The sequence below is a fragment of the Macrobrachium nipponense genome, chromosome 19 (assembly GCF_015104395.2).
Source record: "Macrobrachium nipponense isolate FS-2020 chromosome 19, ASM1510439v2, whole genome shotgun sequence".
In the NCBI taxonomy this organism is placed as follows: Eukaryota; Metazoa; Arthropoda; class Malacostraca; order Decapoda; family Palaemonidae; genus Macrobrachium; species Macrobrachium nipponense.
The window spans coordinates 57,335,287-57,355,467 of record NC_061088.1 but is presented as its reverse complement, the minus strand read 5'-3'; the positions used below and the strand labels follow the sequence as shown (position 1 = coordinate 57,355,467).

General features: G+C 39.0%; 1 protein-coding gene across 6 annotated transcripts in view; it reads right to left on the bottom strand.

Moving 5' to 3' along the window:
- Positions 1–20,181, bottom strand: part of LOC135217263 (tRNA pseudouridine synthase Pus10-like) — a 357,385-nt gene that overhangs the window by 214,501 nt on the left and 122,703 nt on the right. For all 6 annotated transcript variants that reach the window (XR_010315089.1, XR_010315090.1, XM_064253035.1 and 3 more), the window contains exon 6: positions 5,933–6,058. Coding sequence is in view for 4 of the 6 variants with exons in the window: in XM_064253035.1 (XP_064109105.1) it covers positions 5,933–6,058 (126 nt within the window). In the remaining 2 variants the exon portion in view is untranslated. The remainder of the gene's footprint in view (positions 1–5,932; positions 6,059–20,181) is intronic.

The window sequence follows — 20,181 nt, the reverse complement described above, 5'->3', positions numbered from 1 at the left end:
AGACCTTGGGCACCCGACACACCTACCTCAACCAACAAATCCTCAGCACCTACCGCCATAGGCTCAATATTAAGGTCCAAGGTTGCGACGTCCGGGACCGTCTCTGCGTGGCCACGACCCGAAAGACTGCTGCATCTCTTGCTGGATGGAGGCTATGAGAGGGGCTGCAGATATGGGGTCAACATACCCTGTTGACTTGCCACCGGGGAAGATCTGAACGGCCAGCTTCTTGTCCAAGATGTAAGGCTGGCCTTTGGCGGCGTTCTTCCCGAAGCCGCCCACCCAAGCTTTCAGGGTTGCTAGGGCGACTTCCCTCACACCGGCAGCCTGAAAGAGAAGGCGAAATGAAGCTTCTAATGGCGGAGCGGGGTTAACAAGCTTATGACTAAGTGTTGTTAGTAATACGATAAAAAAGTCTATAATCGACTTACCCCCTCCACCAGCTGACTGACCAGGTCGTAACAGATGGCGCAGGCTTCTGGGTGCCAGACGATCATGTCGTTGTAAGGCGTGGCACACGGGGCGTGAGACCTGCACTCATCGTGGGCGCAGGGGTCGTATAACGTCGCATTGCACCCAAGGACCTGACAGTTGGTAGCCTGTAAGTGGAAAGATACATAAGTATCAGGAGAACACTTACAGCCTAACAATTGCTCCGCTGGTGCCGGAGCGAGAAAGTTAGATTAAACCAGAGCCCCGCCATAATACGTGTGGTAGTAAGATGGTTGGTTTGTCCAAGGCTACGCCGGAGACAAGAGATAGAATCCAACCAGGTGTGGTGGTGAAAATGAAACCACGACGGAAAACGGCGGAGATGGTATACATATAAATAAATATAAATATAGAATTCATCGTAAAATTAGGGTATATCCTTAAAAATAACAAAATAATTATCAAACCTTTCCCCCCCGTCTACTAGAAGAGTGCCCGGGTAAGAAGCAAGCTCCCTTCCGGTAGCGAGGAAAAAAGGGAAGGATATAGTAGGCAAGCAATAGACCACTAGTAGTGACCACCCCGCCCGCTGGCGGAGCCAGCAATCTATAACCAAAGGTGCCCCGGCTGCGGCGGAAGGCTCCGTTCGTTATAGTGGGGAAAGGTGGCTGAGCAACTGGGGGGGGGGGGGGGGGGGGGGGGAAGGGTTCTCGGCGTAACACGGCGGGAGAGAGAGAGGGGGGGGGGGTGGCCTACTCCTCCCCGTCCCAACAACTACCCGCTCGGTGACCCGGTACCCGATAAGTGGTCGCCCTATACCCCAGCTGGGGAGAACCCCTGGCCTCCTCAGAGAAGGAGGGAGGAAGGCAACTGAGGTTGTCATGGCAACCAAGGGGTCCCCCAGACCCCTCCCTATACCTGGTAGGGAGGGAAGGGGAAGGGTAAGGTGCGATGGAACACGTGACCTCAAGTGGCCTAAGCCGCGATAGCAACACAACTGTGGAAGGGCCACGTGAACCAGGCTGTACCAATACATGGGACATGCACCTAGGCTAGCCTAACACCCTAAATAGAACTAAAATTACATCGTAAAGATGGAAAAGACACTTTTAGTAGAAGAAAAAGAAGCCCAGGAGGAGGCAAACTGTTCCAAGGAACAGAAGCCTACTCGGAGCCAGCGATAGCCGATGAAGAGCAAGAGCCGGGATGCTGGGCTAGAAACACAGAATAGCCCTAAATACCAAACTAAGAGAATTGGTAAATGGGCTAACCTAGCTAAAAAGGCGATGTAAAAAACGATGAACGTGATATAATAAGCCCATAAGTATAAGAAGTCCCAGTATGGAAGACCGGGAATTCTTAATGAGGCAGCATGGCGCCGCCACGAGTCGACCGGGAAACCGTATATGACCTATTAGAAGGAAAATACTGGTTCCTGGAAGACTAAAATACAGTAAAACACTACTTATGAGGCACTTAACTTAGCCGTTGCGATGGCAGCACGTTCCATACCGGATGATGAGGTAAATCCAGAAAATAGTACACAAGCAAGAAAATGCGTACGACGCTTAGCGCTAATTATTAAGGATGACCGCTAGGGGCGCTGCTGTCCGTGGCGTCCCCTAGTAGTAGTAGTAGCGGCCGCATCGCCCGTTAGTATCAGCTCTCTCTTGTGGGGATTCTGATTGGAAGGTCTAATTGGTGAATGTCTCGTGGTAGTGTTCCCACTCGCCCCTATTCTCATACCGACACTCCTTTTAAAGAGTGAGCGAGTCAGTTTTACTGACATTTTCTTAATTTTGTTTTTCTCTGGTAATTTTAGATTAATTTTGCCTAGAAAGAATGATATTAAGGATCCTTTCATAGGCCGACACGAGCTGAGCCCAGAAATGTCCTGTGTGCTTTCCTTATTTTTCCTGATATAGTTTTGGGCACTATCAATCTACATCTGCTTGATCTTTCTGATATTTTTAGCTCCATGATGTTTTCGGCTATTCCTTCTATCTGTTTCCATGCCTGAATTATCATGTAGCGTTCTCTTCTCCTTTCTAGTATATGATTTTAAGGATTGTAGTCTTTCCCAGTAGTCAAGATTCTTAACTTCTATTCTAGCTGTAAAGGACCTTTGTACACTCTATTTGTGCAATATCCTTTTGGTAGTGTGGGTACCATATCATATTGCAATATTCAAGTGGGCTAGGAACATATGTTTTATAAAGCATAATCATGCATTCAGCTTTTCTTGTTTTGAAGAGCCGTAACAACATTCCCATTTTTGCTTTACATTTTGCCAATAGAATTGCTATTTGATCATTGCATAACATATTCCTATTCATCATCACACCAAGGTCTTTAACCCTCTTACGCCGACTGGACGTATTTTACGTCGACATTTTTTGTCTCCCGTGTGCCGACTGGACGTATTTTACGTCGACTTACAAGTTTTTTTTTAAATTCGCGGAAAAATACTTATAAGCCTACCAGCCTAAAACTTTTGAATCATGCGCCTTGGGGGATGCTGGGAGTTCACGGATCAAGGTGTTGTTTTGTTTACAATCGTTACGCAGGCCCGCAAGCACGAATTTCTTTCTTGCCGCACTAAAAAGTATCTGTGACACATCTCTAAAATTATTTTGTCACTTTGACATAATTTTTGTACCATTGTAAATTAGCCGTTACATGAAGTATTATATATGAAAATGTGCGCATTTTTATGTAGAATGCAACAATAAAATACTCATGATTGTAGCTTTTATCAGCTTTGAGATATTTTTATATAAATAATGATAATTGCCAAAATTTCAACCTTCGATCAACTTTGACTCTACCTAAATGGTCGAAAAACGCAATTGTAAGCTAAAACTCTTATATTTTAGTAATATTCAATCATTTACCTTAAATTTGCAACTAATTGGAAATCTCTAGCACAATATTTCGATTTATGGTGAATTTATGAAAAAACTTTTTCCTTACGTCCGCGCGGTAACTCTTCCGAAAAAAATCATACATGCGATTGTGGTAATGTTTGCACCATTTTAAAATAAGCCGTTATATAAAGTTTTATATATGGAAATGTGCGCAATTTCATGCACAATACAACTAAAACAACCCATGGTTGTAGCTTTTATCAGTTTTGAGATATTTTCATATAAATAACGATAATTGCCCAAATTTCAACCTTCGGTCAACTTTGACTCTACCGAAATGGTCGAAAAACGCAATTGTAAGCTAAAACGCTTATATGCTAGTAATATTCAAGCATTTACCTTCATTTTGCAACAAATTAGAAGTCTCTAGCACAGTATTTCGATTTATGGTGAATTTGTGAAAAAAATAACATTTTCTTTACATCCGTGCAGTAACTCTTCCGAAAAAATCATACGTGAGATTGTGTTAATATTTGCACCATTTTAAATTAGCCGTTACATAAAGTTTTATATATGAAAATGTGCGTAATTTCATGTAGAATACAACAAAAAATAATTGAAGGTTGTAGCTTTTCTCATTTTTGAAATATTTGCATATAAATCACGATAAATAGAAAAAAACCACGTTCGGTCAACTTTGACTCTACCGAAATGGTCGAAAAACGCAATTGTAAGCTAAAACTCTTACAGTCTAGTAATATTCAGTCATTTATCTTCATCTTGAAACAAATTTGAAGCCTCTAGCAAAATATTTAGATTTATGGTGAATTTAAAAAAAAATCTTTCCTTCCCTCCGCGCGTTCTCCGCCACAAATCTCCGAAATGCGTACGTCCCATTCTCGGAATATTTGCTCCATTTCATATTAGGCATTTCATAGAGTTTTATATATGAAAATGTGTGCAATTTCATGTAGAATAAAACGAAAAATATTTGAAGGTTGTAGCTTTTCTTATTTCTAAAATAATTGCATATAAAAAAATATATTATAAAAAAATTCGACATTCGGTCAACTTTAACTCGTCAGATATGGTCAAAAACTGCAATTGTAAGCTAATACTCTTACAGTATAGTAATATTCAATCATTTGTCTTCATTTTGAAAGAAATTAGAAGTCTCTAGGACAATATTTAGATTTATGGTGAATTTTTGAAAAAAATATTTGTTTACGTCCGCAAATGTATATATATATGTATATATATATATACATATATACATATATACATATATATATATATATATATATAGATATATATATATATATATATATATAATATCTATATATATATATATATATATATATAGTATATATATATAAAAGAGAGATAGAGCATGTTATTGCAGAAATTCTTTTATGTTAACCTTTTGCCTTGCATTATTCTTTATTTCAATGACAATGAACCAAAATATTCTAATGGTAGAAAATAAATGACAAACCAATTAATTATACCATCATGGTTAAGAATTCTGTGTTCATAAACAGAAAATTTTCTAAATGTACGTCTCCATTGTAATTTTCCCGTACATTTACTTGGGCCAACGAGTTCGGGCAGAGGAGAGAGAGTGACCTACATCCCTACCCCTTCACCCCCATGATCTCTTGCTTGAGACCTGGCCCAGACCTTTGTAGCATGGAAAGCAGTCAGTCCTTTTTTTGTGTCAAAGAGGCCAAAAGCTGCAGAGAAAAGGAGATTTGTGTTTTTCGTTATATTCATTAACCTGGAAAGATTTTAGAGCGAAATGGGGGATGATGATTTATTTTAAATTGGAACGAAATTCATCATTAGCTACCAATGTGTTTACTATGCTGATCTAAATAAAGGAAAAATTTATATTATGAAGCAATGAAAAATCAAAGACTTTTCCATGGGCTAGTACAACTTGCCCAAAGAGTAAGTCGGTAAAAAGTGGGTGATCTAGTACAGGTAGCCCAAAGGAAAAAAAAAGGTTAAGGGGAAGCTATCACCTTACGAATAGCAACAACAGATCAAAGCTTAGGTGGGGGAAGAAAAGTTCCAAAGACCTCCTTGGGTGTCAACAGCTGAGTATCACCCTCTGATAACATCAGGGAGAACTATCTCTCCTTCCTCAATGCAAACTTTACAGACCGTTCAGAGACCCACTCCTGACCTGGGATATCTTTGTTGCGTAAGTTTCTGGCAGGAAACACACAAGGCTTGAGGATCTGCTTCTAAAGAAGAAAGGATCTTATTACAGGACTTTTCCCTGCCAAGACAACACCAACAGACAATTTTCTTTCCTTTAGAGAAAGATACAAAGATGATTCCTGGGTTTGGCTAGATATATGACAAATAAAGGCATATGGACAGAACGCTTAAGGTTTATTAACAAGCAAATGGCAAAGGTCGGTTTGACAGCCAGAGAGCGTCGTCTGCACACAACAGCATCCAAAAGTAAAGCGAAGTGCAGACCAACACGTTAACTATTTTGTCAAGTTTAAGTGCCCAATTCCAAGTTGCATATGAAACAAAATCCCTGTGTAAAGAATGAAGGTTTGTATTTGTAAAGGAACAAAAGAAAATTTAGTACAAATTAAGTGATCTTATAAAATTACCTTCTGCTTTCACTGATTTATTCAAAATTTCACAAAGAAGTTCTTGAACACTTGATCCCATCTTCCGTTCTCCTTCAACAAACCAAGGGGTCTGAGGCAATTCACGGCTATATTTATTGTACCGCCCTGTAACAAACACATACAAATCAATAGATGATTGTGGTAGATATACACATACAGTAAGTCATATTATGGTTTAATTTTACCTGTAAAAATTCCAGATTTTTTCTCATAAAGCTATAAACATCAGCAAACATCACCTTCATTCATTATTTAACATCAAGACGTAATTTAATGGTCCTAACGTATCTACAGGCTCAGTGCTTAATTTGGCAGATGCATTATATATGAACACAATTATGCTGCGTTATCAATCACAATATGCACATAATACACATTTTTATTTCATCTGTCACTCATTATTACCACCACTAATATATGCCCGATTTTCACTTTATATAATGCTTGTTTAATATGAAATGAGTTCTTTAAAATCTTCTGTCTTGTGCACTGTGCAATTAAAATCCAATATAGTCTAGGTCTTCATCTATGCCCTTTCCCTATAATTTTCTGGGACTCCAAAAAGCCTTTGTCCTGCTAGATCCATTATCTTCTACTCTTCTGATCAAGTGCTCCTCCCTTTCCAAATCATGTGCCCAAACCATACCAATCAATTAGATCTCAGTCTATTTTCCAGTCGACGATTGACGTAAGGGATAATGGACCTAATAGGGCATGCCATGCTGTATGGTACCATCATAGAAATTGTCTTCAAGGTAAAACAAGGATAGTAATCTTTTGCCAAAGACCATGTCATACAATACCGGGACAGATCAGATTAAACTAAAAATGTCTACTTAACAACAGTGATGCTCTTGCACACTTTCACCGTTGTACTCCCCATAACTCAATACCAGAATTTTTCTAGAAAAAAAAGAGGAAACTATTTCTCACGTGCAGTTCAAGCTAGAGATTCCCAGCAGCAACTCAAGGACTTAATGTACATACAATAATTCACAAGTAAGTACCATGTCTTTGCAGATAAAGTGCAAGCATGATAATGTAGTGCCTGTTCCAAAGAGTGGCATATCTGCAGACTGCAGTAACTACAGGCCAATATCTATTCTCCCTGTGCTCACCATGGTTACTGATGACTACAAAACCAAGGTCCAGCTCTAGCTGGATCAAGTTAACCCTTAAACGCCGACTGGACGTATTTTACGTGGACATTTTTTGTCTCTCGGGTGCCGACTGGACGTATTTTACGTCGACATACAAAAGTTTTTTTAAAAATTCGCGGAAAAATACTTTTAGGCCTACCAGCCGAAAACTCTTGAATCACACGCCTTGGAGGATGCTGGGAGTTCACGGATCAAGGTGTTGTTTTGTTTACAATCGTTACGCAGGCGCGCAAGCGCGAATTTCTTTCTTGCCGCACTAAAAAGTATCTGTGACACATCTCGGAAATTATTTTGTCACTTTGACATAATTTTTTTATCATTTTAAATTAGCCGTTACATGGACTATTATATATGAAAATGTGCGCATTTTTATGTAGAATACAACAATAAAATACTCATGATTGTAGCTTTTATCAGTTTTGAGATATTTTCATATAAATAGTGATAAGTGCCAAAATTTCAACCTTCGGTCAACTTTGACTCTACCGAAATGGTCGAAAAACGCAATTGTAAGCTAAAACTCTTATATTTTAGTAATATTCAATCATTTACCTTAATTTTGCAACTAATTGGAAGTCTCTAGCACAATATTTCGATTTATGGTGAATTTATGAAAACACTTTTTCCTTACGTCCACGCGGTAACTCTTCCGAAAATAATCATACATGCGATTGTGGTAATGTTTGCACCATTTTAAATTAGCCGTTACATAAAGTTTTATATATGAAAATGTGCGCAATTTCATGCACAATACAAATAAAAACAACCCATGGTTGTAGCTTTTATCAATTTTGAAATATTTTCATATAAAAAATGATGTGACAAATTTTCAAACTTCGGTCAATTTTGACTCTACCGAAATGGTCGAAAAACACAATTGTAAGCTAAAACGCTTATATTCTAGTAATATTCAAGCATTTACCTTCATTTTGCAACAAATTGGAAGTCTCTAGCACAATATTTCGATTTATGGTGAATTTATGAAAAAAATAACATTTTCTTTACGTCCGCGCGGTAACTCTTCCGAAAAAATCATACGTGCGATTGTGGTAATGTTTGCACCATTTTAAATTAGCCGTTACATAACGTTTTATATATGAAAATGTGCGCAATTTCATGTATAATACAACAAAAAATAGTTGAATGTTGTAGCTTTTCTCATTTTTGAAATATTTGCATATAAATCACGATAAATAGAAAAAAAACCACGTTCGGTCAAATTTGACTCTACCGAAATGGTCGAAAAACGCAATTGTAAGATAAAACTCTTACAGTCTAGTAATATTCAGTCATTTATCTTCATCGTGAAACAAATTCGAAGTCTCTAGCACAATATTTAAATTTATGGTGAATTTTTAAAAAAAACTTTCCTTCCCTCCGCGCACGGATTCTCCGCCACAAATCTCCGAAATGCGTAAGTCCCATTCTCGGAATATTTGCTCCGTTTCATATTAGGCATTTCATAGAGTTTTATATATGAAAATGTGCGCAATTTCATGTAGAATAAAACGAAAAATATTTGAAAGTTGTAGCTTTTCTTATTTCCGAAATAATTGCATATAAAAAAAAATATATAAAAAAATTCGACATTCGGTCAACTTTAACTCGTCAGATATGGTCGAAAACTGCATTTGTAAGCTAATATTCTTACAGTATAGTAATATTCAATCATTTGTCTTCATTTTGAAATAAATTGGAAGTCTCTAGGACAATATTTAGATTTATGGTGAATTTTTGAAAAAAATATGTGTTTACGTCTGCGCGTTACGAATTCATGCATTATTTTGTGATAATATTTTCTCTGTGTTGCTTTTATTGTTTTACAATTTGTTATATACCAAAATGATCGCAATTTAGTGTCCATTACAACGAAAAAAAAGTAACTTGTTACCTTCAACCGTTTTGCGCACAGCGCGATTTGAATACAATTATATATGAAATTTTGTTTTTGCGCTATCATATATCGCATTATTTATATATGATAAATGATATTGTTATGATACAATAAAGTTTCATACATACTTACCTGGCAGATATATACATAGCTATCGACTCCGTCGTCCCCGACAGAAATTCGAATTTCGCGGCACACGCTACAGGTAGGTCAGGTGATCTACCTGCCTGCCGCTGGGTGGCAGGACTAGGAACTATCCCCGTTTTCTAATCAGATTCTCTCTTCCCCCTGTCTCCTGCGGTGAGGCTGGGTGGGTCTTTAATTGTATATATCTGCCAGGTAAGTATGTATGAAACTTTATTGTATCATAACAATATCATTTTCATACATTCAACTTACCTGTCAGATATATACATAGCTGATTGACACCCTTTGGTGGAGGGCAAGAGACAGCTAATTACTGACTAGACAGGTAAACAACATATGTTGTAGGTATTTATAGACCTTAGTTCCTCTGTGTTTCTAGACGAAGGGTTGACTTCCTAGCTATTGCATAGGAGTCTGCTTCGTCTCAAGAGCCTTAGCAAGATAGTGATCTGTGGCCAAGAGTTCTTGTGGGTCTACCGATGGGGTCTTATCCACTTACTCGGTCGAGCCTAATTGGCATTTGTCAATGGGTGCTAATCCGCTTATATGACAACATGCCTATGCCTATTGGCATAACTAAGGAGCGCAACACCGATCCCGATCACCTGTTCCTAACATGAGGGTTTGCGCTAAATTGAAAGAGAGTTATCCCCCAAACTCCTTTCAAACCTCCAACAAAAAACATTGAGTTAAAATAAATTCAACTTATTAATAAAGGATCAGTGTCGGCTCCTTATCCCAGCAACGTATCCGCTGATACGTATAAAACAAGAGAGAAGAATCTCTCGTAAGTTAACTTGAAGTCCTTCGTGTAATTGATTCAGTCAACACATAAGTTGCATCTCTCATATGTTAAAGCTAATATGTCTTCCTGACATATTGTTACGAAAAGAATAAGAATTTGCAAAAGCTCGCACTTCAAGAGCTTTTTAAATTCTCAGCTGTTTGAAGGTATCATCAAGTCACTTATGAAGTGCTTTAGAGATCACCATTGTTTCAAAGAAGACTAGGACTTTCTTTGAACTGGATCTCATCTGGATGAAGCCTAGCGCCTGGCTTGCGCCTGGCTGGCGCGAGGAGTATTCTGTTTAGAATACTCCTGGTGCCTGACAGTCGTAAAACTCTTCGAATACTCCTGCCGTCTGGAAGGCGCATCTCGCTCCAAATACTCCTGGCGCCTGTTAGGAGTATTTAAGCTCAGAATACTCCTGGCGCCTGGCAGGAGTATCGCGCTCCGAATACTCCTGGCGCCTGGGAGGAGTATCGCGATCGGAATACTCCTCGTTCTCAGAATACTCCTGACGCCTGGCAGGAGTATCGCTCTCTGAATACTCCTGGCGCCTGGGAGGAGTATCGTGCTCGGAATACTCCTGGCGCCTGGTTACTCCTGGCGCCTGGTAGGAGTATCACGTTCCGAATACCCCTGGCGCCTGGGAGGAGTATCGTGCTCATCGGAATACCCCTCCTTTTTTTGGTGGCCCCCCCTGCTTGGCCGGAGTATCGCGTTCCGAATACTCAACCTGGCGCCTGTTAGGAGTATTAAGCTCAGAATACTCCTGGCTCTTGGTAGGCACATCACGCTTCGAATACCCTGGCGCCTGGTAGGAGTAAAAAGTCTAGAATATCCTGGCTCCTGGGAGGAGTATCGAGTTCAGAGTACTCAAGGCGCCTGGCAGGAGTATCTCTTCCCGGAATTTACTCCCTGACCTATGGAAGGCGCATCTTAGTTACCGAAATTAAACTCCTGTGGCATGGTAGGAGTATCGCTCATGGAATGCGCCTTTCGAATGGCAAGTATATTGCGCTCAGCGGGCGCTATACTCCTATCAGAAGTTCTCTCTTCTCCATTTGGCTCTTGTTGCTTGTATGAAGATCTTGGCTTAGCACGATCTACAGTAAAGTCAGGCTCTTTGCGCCTACTTGGCGCCTGGCTCCTAGTTGGCGCCAGACGCTTGGCAGGAGTTACTTCCTTTCCCACGTCTCGCCTGTCTAGCGCATCGCTCCCCCCAGAGATGGCCGCTTGTGCGACAACTCCCCTGTAGGGTTCGTCGCGCCCGACAGGAGATCGGTATTTGGATCTCTTAATCGGAAGTCTGTCATCCTTTTTACGAGTCGGCTCTTTAGACAGTACTCCTACCAAATACGCTAATTGCTCCTGCACATTCATCAAAATTTAGTCAGCTCCATCCAGTAGACCATAGGAAATCTCCAAAGTCCAAGAGACAAGTCTTCCTCCGAGGAGGATCCTTATTGCCTACTTCCGTTGCTAACGAGTTCTCCTCCTACATGTTGATGAGTTTTCTCGTCGCAGAAGTTTCCCTATCCTTGCCCGAAGGAAGGGAAGGAGCTTGGAATTTTTTAAAGAGATTCTAAGCTGAAATTGGTTGATTTCTAGTTCTTGAATGTATCTCTCTGAACCTTTTGGGAAGTAGTTTGAGCCCTTTTGGCGTTCCAAAGACTCTGTCAGTAAACGTTAAAACCTTTTCTTCTGTAGATGACCATGTCACTACATTACCCGGACAACGAAACCTGTATCTGAAAGCGTTGATCCAGGAATAAAAGGCTTTAGTTCTCTTGCCAAACATACTATGCTGGCCAGAACCCATTGCCGAGTCGTCATAGAATTTGATTCCAGATTCTAAAGCCCAAAATTTTACTTGTCCTTTTGATCATTTAGGACCAAGAGAAACATTTAATTAGGAGCAGTTCCATCTTGTCGGAACACGGAATCTGAGGCCCAAATTAGGATCCCATTCTAAGTATAAGATCTCTTACTCTTATCGTATAGAGGTATTGTATAAGATCCCGAAGATCTTAATTTTCTACTATCTCTAATATTCTTTGTCTAGACAGAGTATCTCTTTTCAATGTCTTCATTGATAGCATAAATTACCAAGGTGATTCTTCCCTCTGAAAGGGAAGAAAACCATTATGTGGTTCACAGAGGTATCGGAAGAGGACAGTTTCCCCTTTCTATCCAGCACGATCTGCAGCAAATCTATGTCTTTAACATATTTAAAGGAATTATCAAGCTTCCCTTGAAAAATCCTCTCATTCATATTTACTTCTGTTCAGTCTGCACGCCGCCAGACTCAGAGTGAATAGGTTTTTCAGGTCCAATATTTATAATAGATTCCGATCAAATCTCTACTCTCTTAGAAAAACCTTCCGACACATGCTGAAAGAAGAACGTGACTTCTGTGAATCCAACCTTTTTATTGCCAAAATGATGCATTCATCTTCTTCCTTTGACGCCCATTTATTTTAATATGTGTTAAGAATATATATAACTAGGGGAAAAAAGACTAAAGTTTATTCCCCTATTCAAATTAAAGATGACGTATCTTGATACTTCTCTTGTTTCGAGGAAAAGGAAGCCAACTATCAGAAGCTCGTTCATCTTCTGCTTTGCGAAGAGATCTGTGAATAATTTCCTATAAATGTTAAATCGTGCTCTGCCGAATTAAAATCCTTTATAATCCGGTCACATTGTGGTAAACAGCATTCATCTAGGCAACTCTTGTAAGGATAGTAGGAACGCTGTAATTAACCACGGTGTATGCATAAGGCTTAACCGTATCGGTATCTTAAGGTGAATTTCCTACTACCTTCTTTCCTCGCCGAGGCAGAGAGATATCCTTAGCAAACCGAATACGATGTTATTCATGTTTGCCTAAAAAATCCGCTCAATTCGTAGTTGAGTCTCTAATTGTATGGGGAATATACGGTGAAGCATTCGATCCCTTAGGAGAGAAAGATGTAACCCACCATTCAAGACCGAGAACCGGATGGTACTAGATTGGCCCACAATACAGCCGACTCGTTCACTGTCTGGCTGCATTCATTCTGAGTTGCCAGTTATTCCCTTCAATGAATGGATATAATAAAATTATTCTCGAGTCTAAGAACACTCTCAATGAGGCAAATTTTGTTAAATACCGAAGCTGAGTAGGTATTGTCGTAACAAACCTTATAAGCGAAATCCTTACTAGGAAAATCCTGTAAGGATATAGATAATTCCGTAGCGAACCAGAAAGGCAACTATGTTATGCGTATATGACTTGTCATTCAGTAGTCGTATACAGCAAGCCTTCTACGACACTCTTTCCTTTCCGACCTGCAGAGAAAGAATGGACATCTTACTCTCTTCGTTCATTTCGTCAATAATCCTGAATGAGTATTAGTCGAAAGAGATCGTAAATGACACCCGAGGATCGAAGAGAATCTCTCCAGCTTTTATTATCTTGGAGATAAGTCCGCATTTTACGCCTTTCTTATCTGGAAGAGCCTCTAATCAACGAATGAGAGCTCGTACGAATCTTGTTCAATTTCCAAACGATTGCCCCTCTTCCTGTAAATGGTTGGTTGCCTTATTTTTTAAGAAGGAGGATGATTTTAATATCCTCTTACTAATACTAAACTAATTCTCACAATTCTGCTCTATCTTCCATTCCTTAAGTTGGGACAAGATTGAGCAACCGGAGGAGAGCGCTTCCTTTCGAAAGGTGAAGGGCTTTTAGTAGTAGCGACTCTAACCTGACAAGAGCTACGGCAGCCTGTGCTACATCTTGAGTCCCTGCCTGGAAAAAGCCGAACTTGCTCTTGCCTTTATTGCATTAAGACGATCCTGACAAGGGCAACGGCCGCCTGTGCGACAACTCCCGTCCCTATCAGGAGAAGCCTCGAATGTCTTTCACCTCTCGTCTGGAGGATTCTAGGCGGTTATCAGGCTCTTCTTGTAGGAGAAAGTGCCTGGCACTAAGCAGGAGTATCTTGCCTAGAATACTCCTGGCGCCTGGGAGGAGTATCGCGACCGGAATACTCCTCGTCCTCGGAATACTCCTGGCGCCTGGCAGGAGTATCGCTCTCCGAATACCCTTGGCGCCTGGGAGGAGTATCGCGATCGGAATACTTCTGGTGCTTGGCAGGAGTATCCCGTTTACCGAATACTCTGGCGCCCCGAGCATCTGAAAGGCGACCCTCGCCTGGAAAGTTCTGTACGCCTGGAAGGTTATTTGAAGCTGGAATCTTCCGCCTTCTGGAAGGTTCCGCTTGTGAGGAAGGTTCTGTGTGCGGAAGGTTCCGATCTCTTGTACATTTGTTCTTGCTTAGAATTCGACAATACTTCCATTTTCGACATAGCCCTCCCTTTCTTCTGAATGAGAAGGACTTCCATTCCCGATGAAGATCCTGGTTCATAGTGGGCTTCAGGCGCTTTTGCGCCTATATTCCGGACATTCAGGTGCTTTGCGCCTCGTTTCAGGCGTTTTGCGCCTTGTTTCAGACGCTTTAGGTGCATTGAGCCTCGTTACCGGAGCTTCATGTCTAAGGAGCTAGAAGCTTAAAAGTTATATATATATGTGTACTCACTAAACGAGATCCATATAATTCATTCGATTGACAAATATTCTTTAAAATCTAATTCATTCTTCTCAGAATAGATATATTTTCATATACATGTACCGATGAGGAATTTATTGAAATAACTATTTCAAACCCCCATGGGATAGAGTCCCCCCCCCCCCGTCCAACCGTACGGGGGGACGAACCCGGATAGGGCAATGCCTCTACCGCAACTGTTATCGAATGATGTCTTCTTTTCTCCATCTCTTCTGAGGTTCCGATAGCCAGACGAGATTATCTTGCATTTTCATTTAACCTACGCCGTTGAATGTTTCTTCTCCTTATTCGTTAAGACGATAATAATAAGGGGAACACATTGAATTAGGATGCCTTTCCAATGGCTATCCCTGGCAGTCTGGGACGTTCTACAGAACCTGCCGAGGGGACGCCTGATCGGTGGGGATTCTCCATAACCTCCGTACGGCTTTCGACATTCCTTCTCCTCTGGGCCTGTGAGCTTGGAAGAGGTCTAGGCCTGGGAGCGAGACAGAGCCGATCAGACGCACCCTCTATTGCAATGGGGAACACTATAATCACTTCTTACCTTATAATAGCTCGTATCTTGAGCTACATTCCTTCATCTTCAAATTGCAAATGAATTTGTAGTTTCTGTGAGGAAAGAAGGTGATGAGGAAACAACCCTACTAGTACTGTTAATATTCTAACTGCTTGTCAGAACGAGGGCTATTAAAGCTTCTAAAGAAAGCATATCTAGTTCTATGTTTTGCTGACTTCCTCAAATAGGAAGTTACCTTATTTTCCTCAAACAAATTCTAACATTTATTACACTTTATCAATGAAATAAATAAGTATATTTCCCTTTCTTACAAACTATGTAATTGTCTACCGACAACTTTGATAGTTACATATTTTTATTCTTTGAAAACTTCTAATTTAATTCATTAAAAGTTATTAAAAAGTTATTAAAAACGTATGCCAAACCACCGATCCAGTACTTCCCTGTAAAAGTCGGCCCAGAAGATCGATGGCGATGAAACACGAAAATCAAATCGGGAGGGAACGTAAACATATGTTTACCTTCCCAGCGACAGAGAGAATCTGATTAGAAAACGGGGATAGTTCCTAGTCCTGCCACCCAGCGGCAGGCAGGTAGATCACCTGACCTACCTGTAGCGTGTGCCGCGAAATTCGAATTTCTGTCGGGGACGACGGAGTCGATAGCTATGTATATATCTGACAGGTAAGTTGAATGTATGAAATGATATTTTTTTTCATTTCTGATGGTTGCATACTAAACTTCAGGCAATGACAAAAAAAGGAGCCAAAAATGAACTCTTAATCTTCAAAACTAAGCTCGCTATGATTTTTTGAAAAAAATATTTTTTCCGCTCCCGCGCTCACTCTGAAACGTCTCCGGCACACGGGAGACATTTTTTTTTTTACCGCTTCGGCGTTTAAGGGTTAAAAATAGAACTAGGGCTCGGTGGCAGCAGGGTGATAGCCAGTGGGGAGAGAGTAAGTGGAATCTGACCCCTCTTCCTCCCACTTGTGCCTCGTCACATACCTACCGGTCATCTCTTAACCAGCTTCCTCACAAGCCATGCACTGCCCTATCTTATATTGAAGCTGGTTTATTACACATTTTTTGTCCTATCTATGCCTTGGCATCCTGTTGTGTGTGTGTGAGAGAGAGATTCTGTGTTACATTTGTGTTTGTTTGTGTGTTTTTGCATTAGAGATGCAAATGCTTAATACTTCTAAGGAGGCTTTGCCTCTTTCGTGTAAGTGACCATTGTTCTGAGTATTGTGATTGGTCTTCTCAGCAACGGAAGCACTTTGGTAAGAAGAAATACAAGAGGAAGTTGGATGTACCGTCTTGGGAAGGTTTCTCCCCTCCAATGGTGGCCAACACCACCATTCCTTCTTGTTCCTTCTCTCCTTTACCAGATTTGCCTCTCATTGCATCTTCTTCTCAAGAAGATTTTATTCATTCACCTACTGCTTCATCTTTAGATAAATGCAGGAGGAGTTCAAGAGACCTTGTACTTGAGCTGCCTCGGTTCTTTTGGGGGAAGTTCCCCCAACTATGAGAGACAGCTCTCCTTTGTATTGTTTCATGCATAAGTACTGAAAAGCTGAATGAATGCTGGTTGTCTTTAGGGCTACCATGGGAGCCCCACATTGAGGGTCTTCTGTCCCACCTCCTGTCTTCCAGTCTCCCAGCTTCTTCTACTATTTCAGAGTCTTGAGCTACAGTGTCCGTGACATCTGATTGCATATCTATGGCTGCAACATCCTCAGCCTACACTGTTCCTTCAACGGCCGCACCCCTTCAGTCACTTCCCACCCCTAGGCCTTATATATCAGCTCCTTCCGACTCCTTTAAGGCTTCCTAGAAAAACTCAAAAGTCTTCTTCTGAAGAAACTCGGGTGCACTGGTTTGAAAACGAAGAGGAGACGTCACAGATCTTCTCCCTTGCCATAGTTGTGGAATTCCTGGATTTGTTTATTTTCGTGTTTGTTTTTTATGTTTATGTTACAATTATTGATACTTTCATTAAAAGGGTATGTACAGTACAGCACTGATATACAAGAAAGAGAGAGAGAGAGAGAGAGAGAGAAGAGAGAGAGAGAGAGAGAGAGAGAGAGAGAGAGAGAGAGAGAGAGAGAGAGAGAGAGAGAGAGAGAGAGAGAAGATTGTCACAGAAAAAAATATTGATTGCTACAAGAATGAAGGCACAAGATTTTGTACAAATTTTTGGAGACGATGAGGACTAACCACAAATTAACTTAAACCTAGAACTTACTGTAGTATAAGTAATTTTTTATCATAAATGTATTTGTATGTAGCCACGAAAATACCAACATGACTTACCAATACGTATAGCATTATCTTTGGAGGAGGTGTCCGATCGTTCTAAACCACTCATGTATTTTTGATGTGCTTTATACAATAGTTCTATCTTAAAATATGTACCAGTAGAGTAAATATTTCAAAGTTATCTTACAATACAGGCAAATATCAATGCTACAGGCAGTCCCCGGGTTACAACGGGGGTTCCATTCTTGAGATGCGTCGTAAGCCTAAAATCGTCATAAGACGGAACATCGTCAAAAATCCTAAGAAAACCTTACTTTTAATACTTTGGGTGCATTGAAAACTATGTAAACTGCATTCTTATGACATTTTTCATAAAAGTACCTTCAAATATTGATTATTTTGCATTTTCGGTGTCATATTTCATCTGCGAGATGAGCGTTGTAGGTGTCGTAACCCTGGAAATAATGCCTGATGAATATAATTGAAAAGAGTCGTAACCTCGGAACGTCGTAAGCCAAGACCGTCATAACCCGGGGGACTGCCTGTATATGTAAAATGTATGCCCATTGCATTATAGAATGATGCTGTAAACAAAAGAAACTGTGCATTTGATTGACAGGGGATACTTAAGAGTAACAGTTGTAGGTTGATACTTAATTTTGCAATGTCTTTGAAATTATATTAGGGTGTTCTGGGATGATAGTTTGAGGTATCCTTTTGTCTGAACCGTGAAGTTTGGCAAAGAACTGTTAAATTAGGCAGTAATAAGCATTTTAGGGGTGTATATAGCCTACTTAAGAGTAATAGTAGTAGGAGAGTACTGTAAGGCAAGGCTACTTTGGGTGCTTTGGGATAATGGTTTTGGATGTATATATTTGTTTAAATTGTTTCTAGTATGATAACTAAAGATATATTTTTGTTTGAACTATCAAATTATAAAGATATATTTTTGTTTGAACTATCAAATTAAGCAGTGAAATGTTAGAATAGGCAGCTATAAGAATTTTAATTTATGGGGTAAAAGGTATTCAGCAACTATATGCCAGTTATAACCATTTTTTGAGGGGATTTTTGCATTTCTGCAGGAGGTTCTGAAACATATTCCTGCATAAAAAAGCGGGGCACTGTACATATACATACATACATACATGTGTATGTGTGTGTATATAATATTAATAATTAATAATATAATACTATATTAATTATATATATATAGTATATATATATATAAGTAGTAATATAGTATATATTAATATATATATGTTTAGTATATATATATATATTATTATAATATATATATAATAGTAATGTTATAATATATATATATAGTATATGTAGTTATATAATTATATATAGTATATTTATATGATATATATATTAATATAATATATATAGTATATAATTATATATATATAATAATATATATATAATATATAATATATATATGTAGTATTAATATATGTAGTAATATTATATGTATTAAAATTTAATATATTTATATTATATTATATATAATTATTATATAATATATATATATTATATTATTATATTAAAATATTAAAATAAATTTAAAAAAATAAAATTAAATTTTAATAAAAAATATTTAATATTTATAATAATTTAACAATTTATTATTTAATAAATATAATATATTATATATACAAGTGCCTCAGGATACGAAATTAATCCGTTCCAAAGCGGCCTTCGTAACCTGATTTTTTTCGTATCTTGTACTACGTTTTACATGTAAATTGTCTAATTCGTTCCAAGCCCTACGAAAACACCCCAGTAAATTTTATAATAAAGCTAAATTGACCAATAAACAATGAAATACAACAATTTGGACCATTCAATACCTAACATAACCTTTATTGTAGTACGTACCTGTAAATAAAGTGTATTAATGTACATGGTACAAGAAATACTGTACATACATGTACGTACATATGTAGTAAAATGTAGAACCTTACCTTTCGAGTGAGGCGATCTCCGAAAGTGGCGACAGAGGAGGAGGACAAATGGCAGAAAACATGAACACTTAACTTTATGAAACACATAAAAAAATGGCAGAAAACATTAATACTAAACTTAACAAAACACATTATCCCTTAAATGCCGACTGGACGTATTTTACGTGGACATTTTTTGTCTCTCGGGTGCCGACTAGACGTATTTTACGTCGACATACAAAAGTTATTTTTTTTAAATTCGCGGAAAAATACTTATAGACCTACCAGCCGAAAACTCTTGAATCACGCGCCTTGGGGGATGCTGGGAGTTCACGGATCAAGGTGTTGTTTTGTTTACAATCGTTACACAGACGCGCAAGCGCGAATTTCTTTCTTGCCGCACTAAAAAGTATCTGTGACACATCTCGGAAATTATTTCGTCACTTTGACATAATTTTTGTACCATTTTAAATTAGCTGTTACATGAAGTATTACATATGAAAATGTGCGCATTTTTATGTAGAATACAACGAAAAAATACTCGTGATTGTAGCTTTTATCAGTTTTGAGATATTTTCATATAAATAACGATAATTGCCAAAATTTCAACCTTCGGTCAACTTTGACTCTACCGAAATGGTCGAAAAACGCAATTGTAAGCTAAAACTCTTATATTTTAGTAATATTCAATCATTTACCTTAATTTTGCAACTAATTGGAAGTCTGTAGCACAATATTTCGATTTATGGTGAATTTATGAAAAACTTTTTCCTTACGTCCGCCGCGGTAACTCTTCCGAAAAAAATCATACATGTGATTGTGGTAATGTTTGCACCATTTTAAATTAGCCGTTACATAAAGCTTTATATATGAAAATGTGCGCAATTTCATGC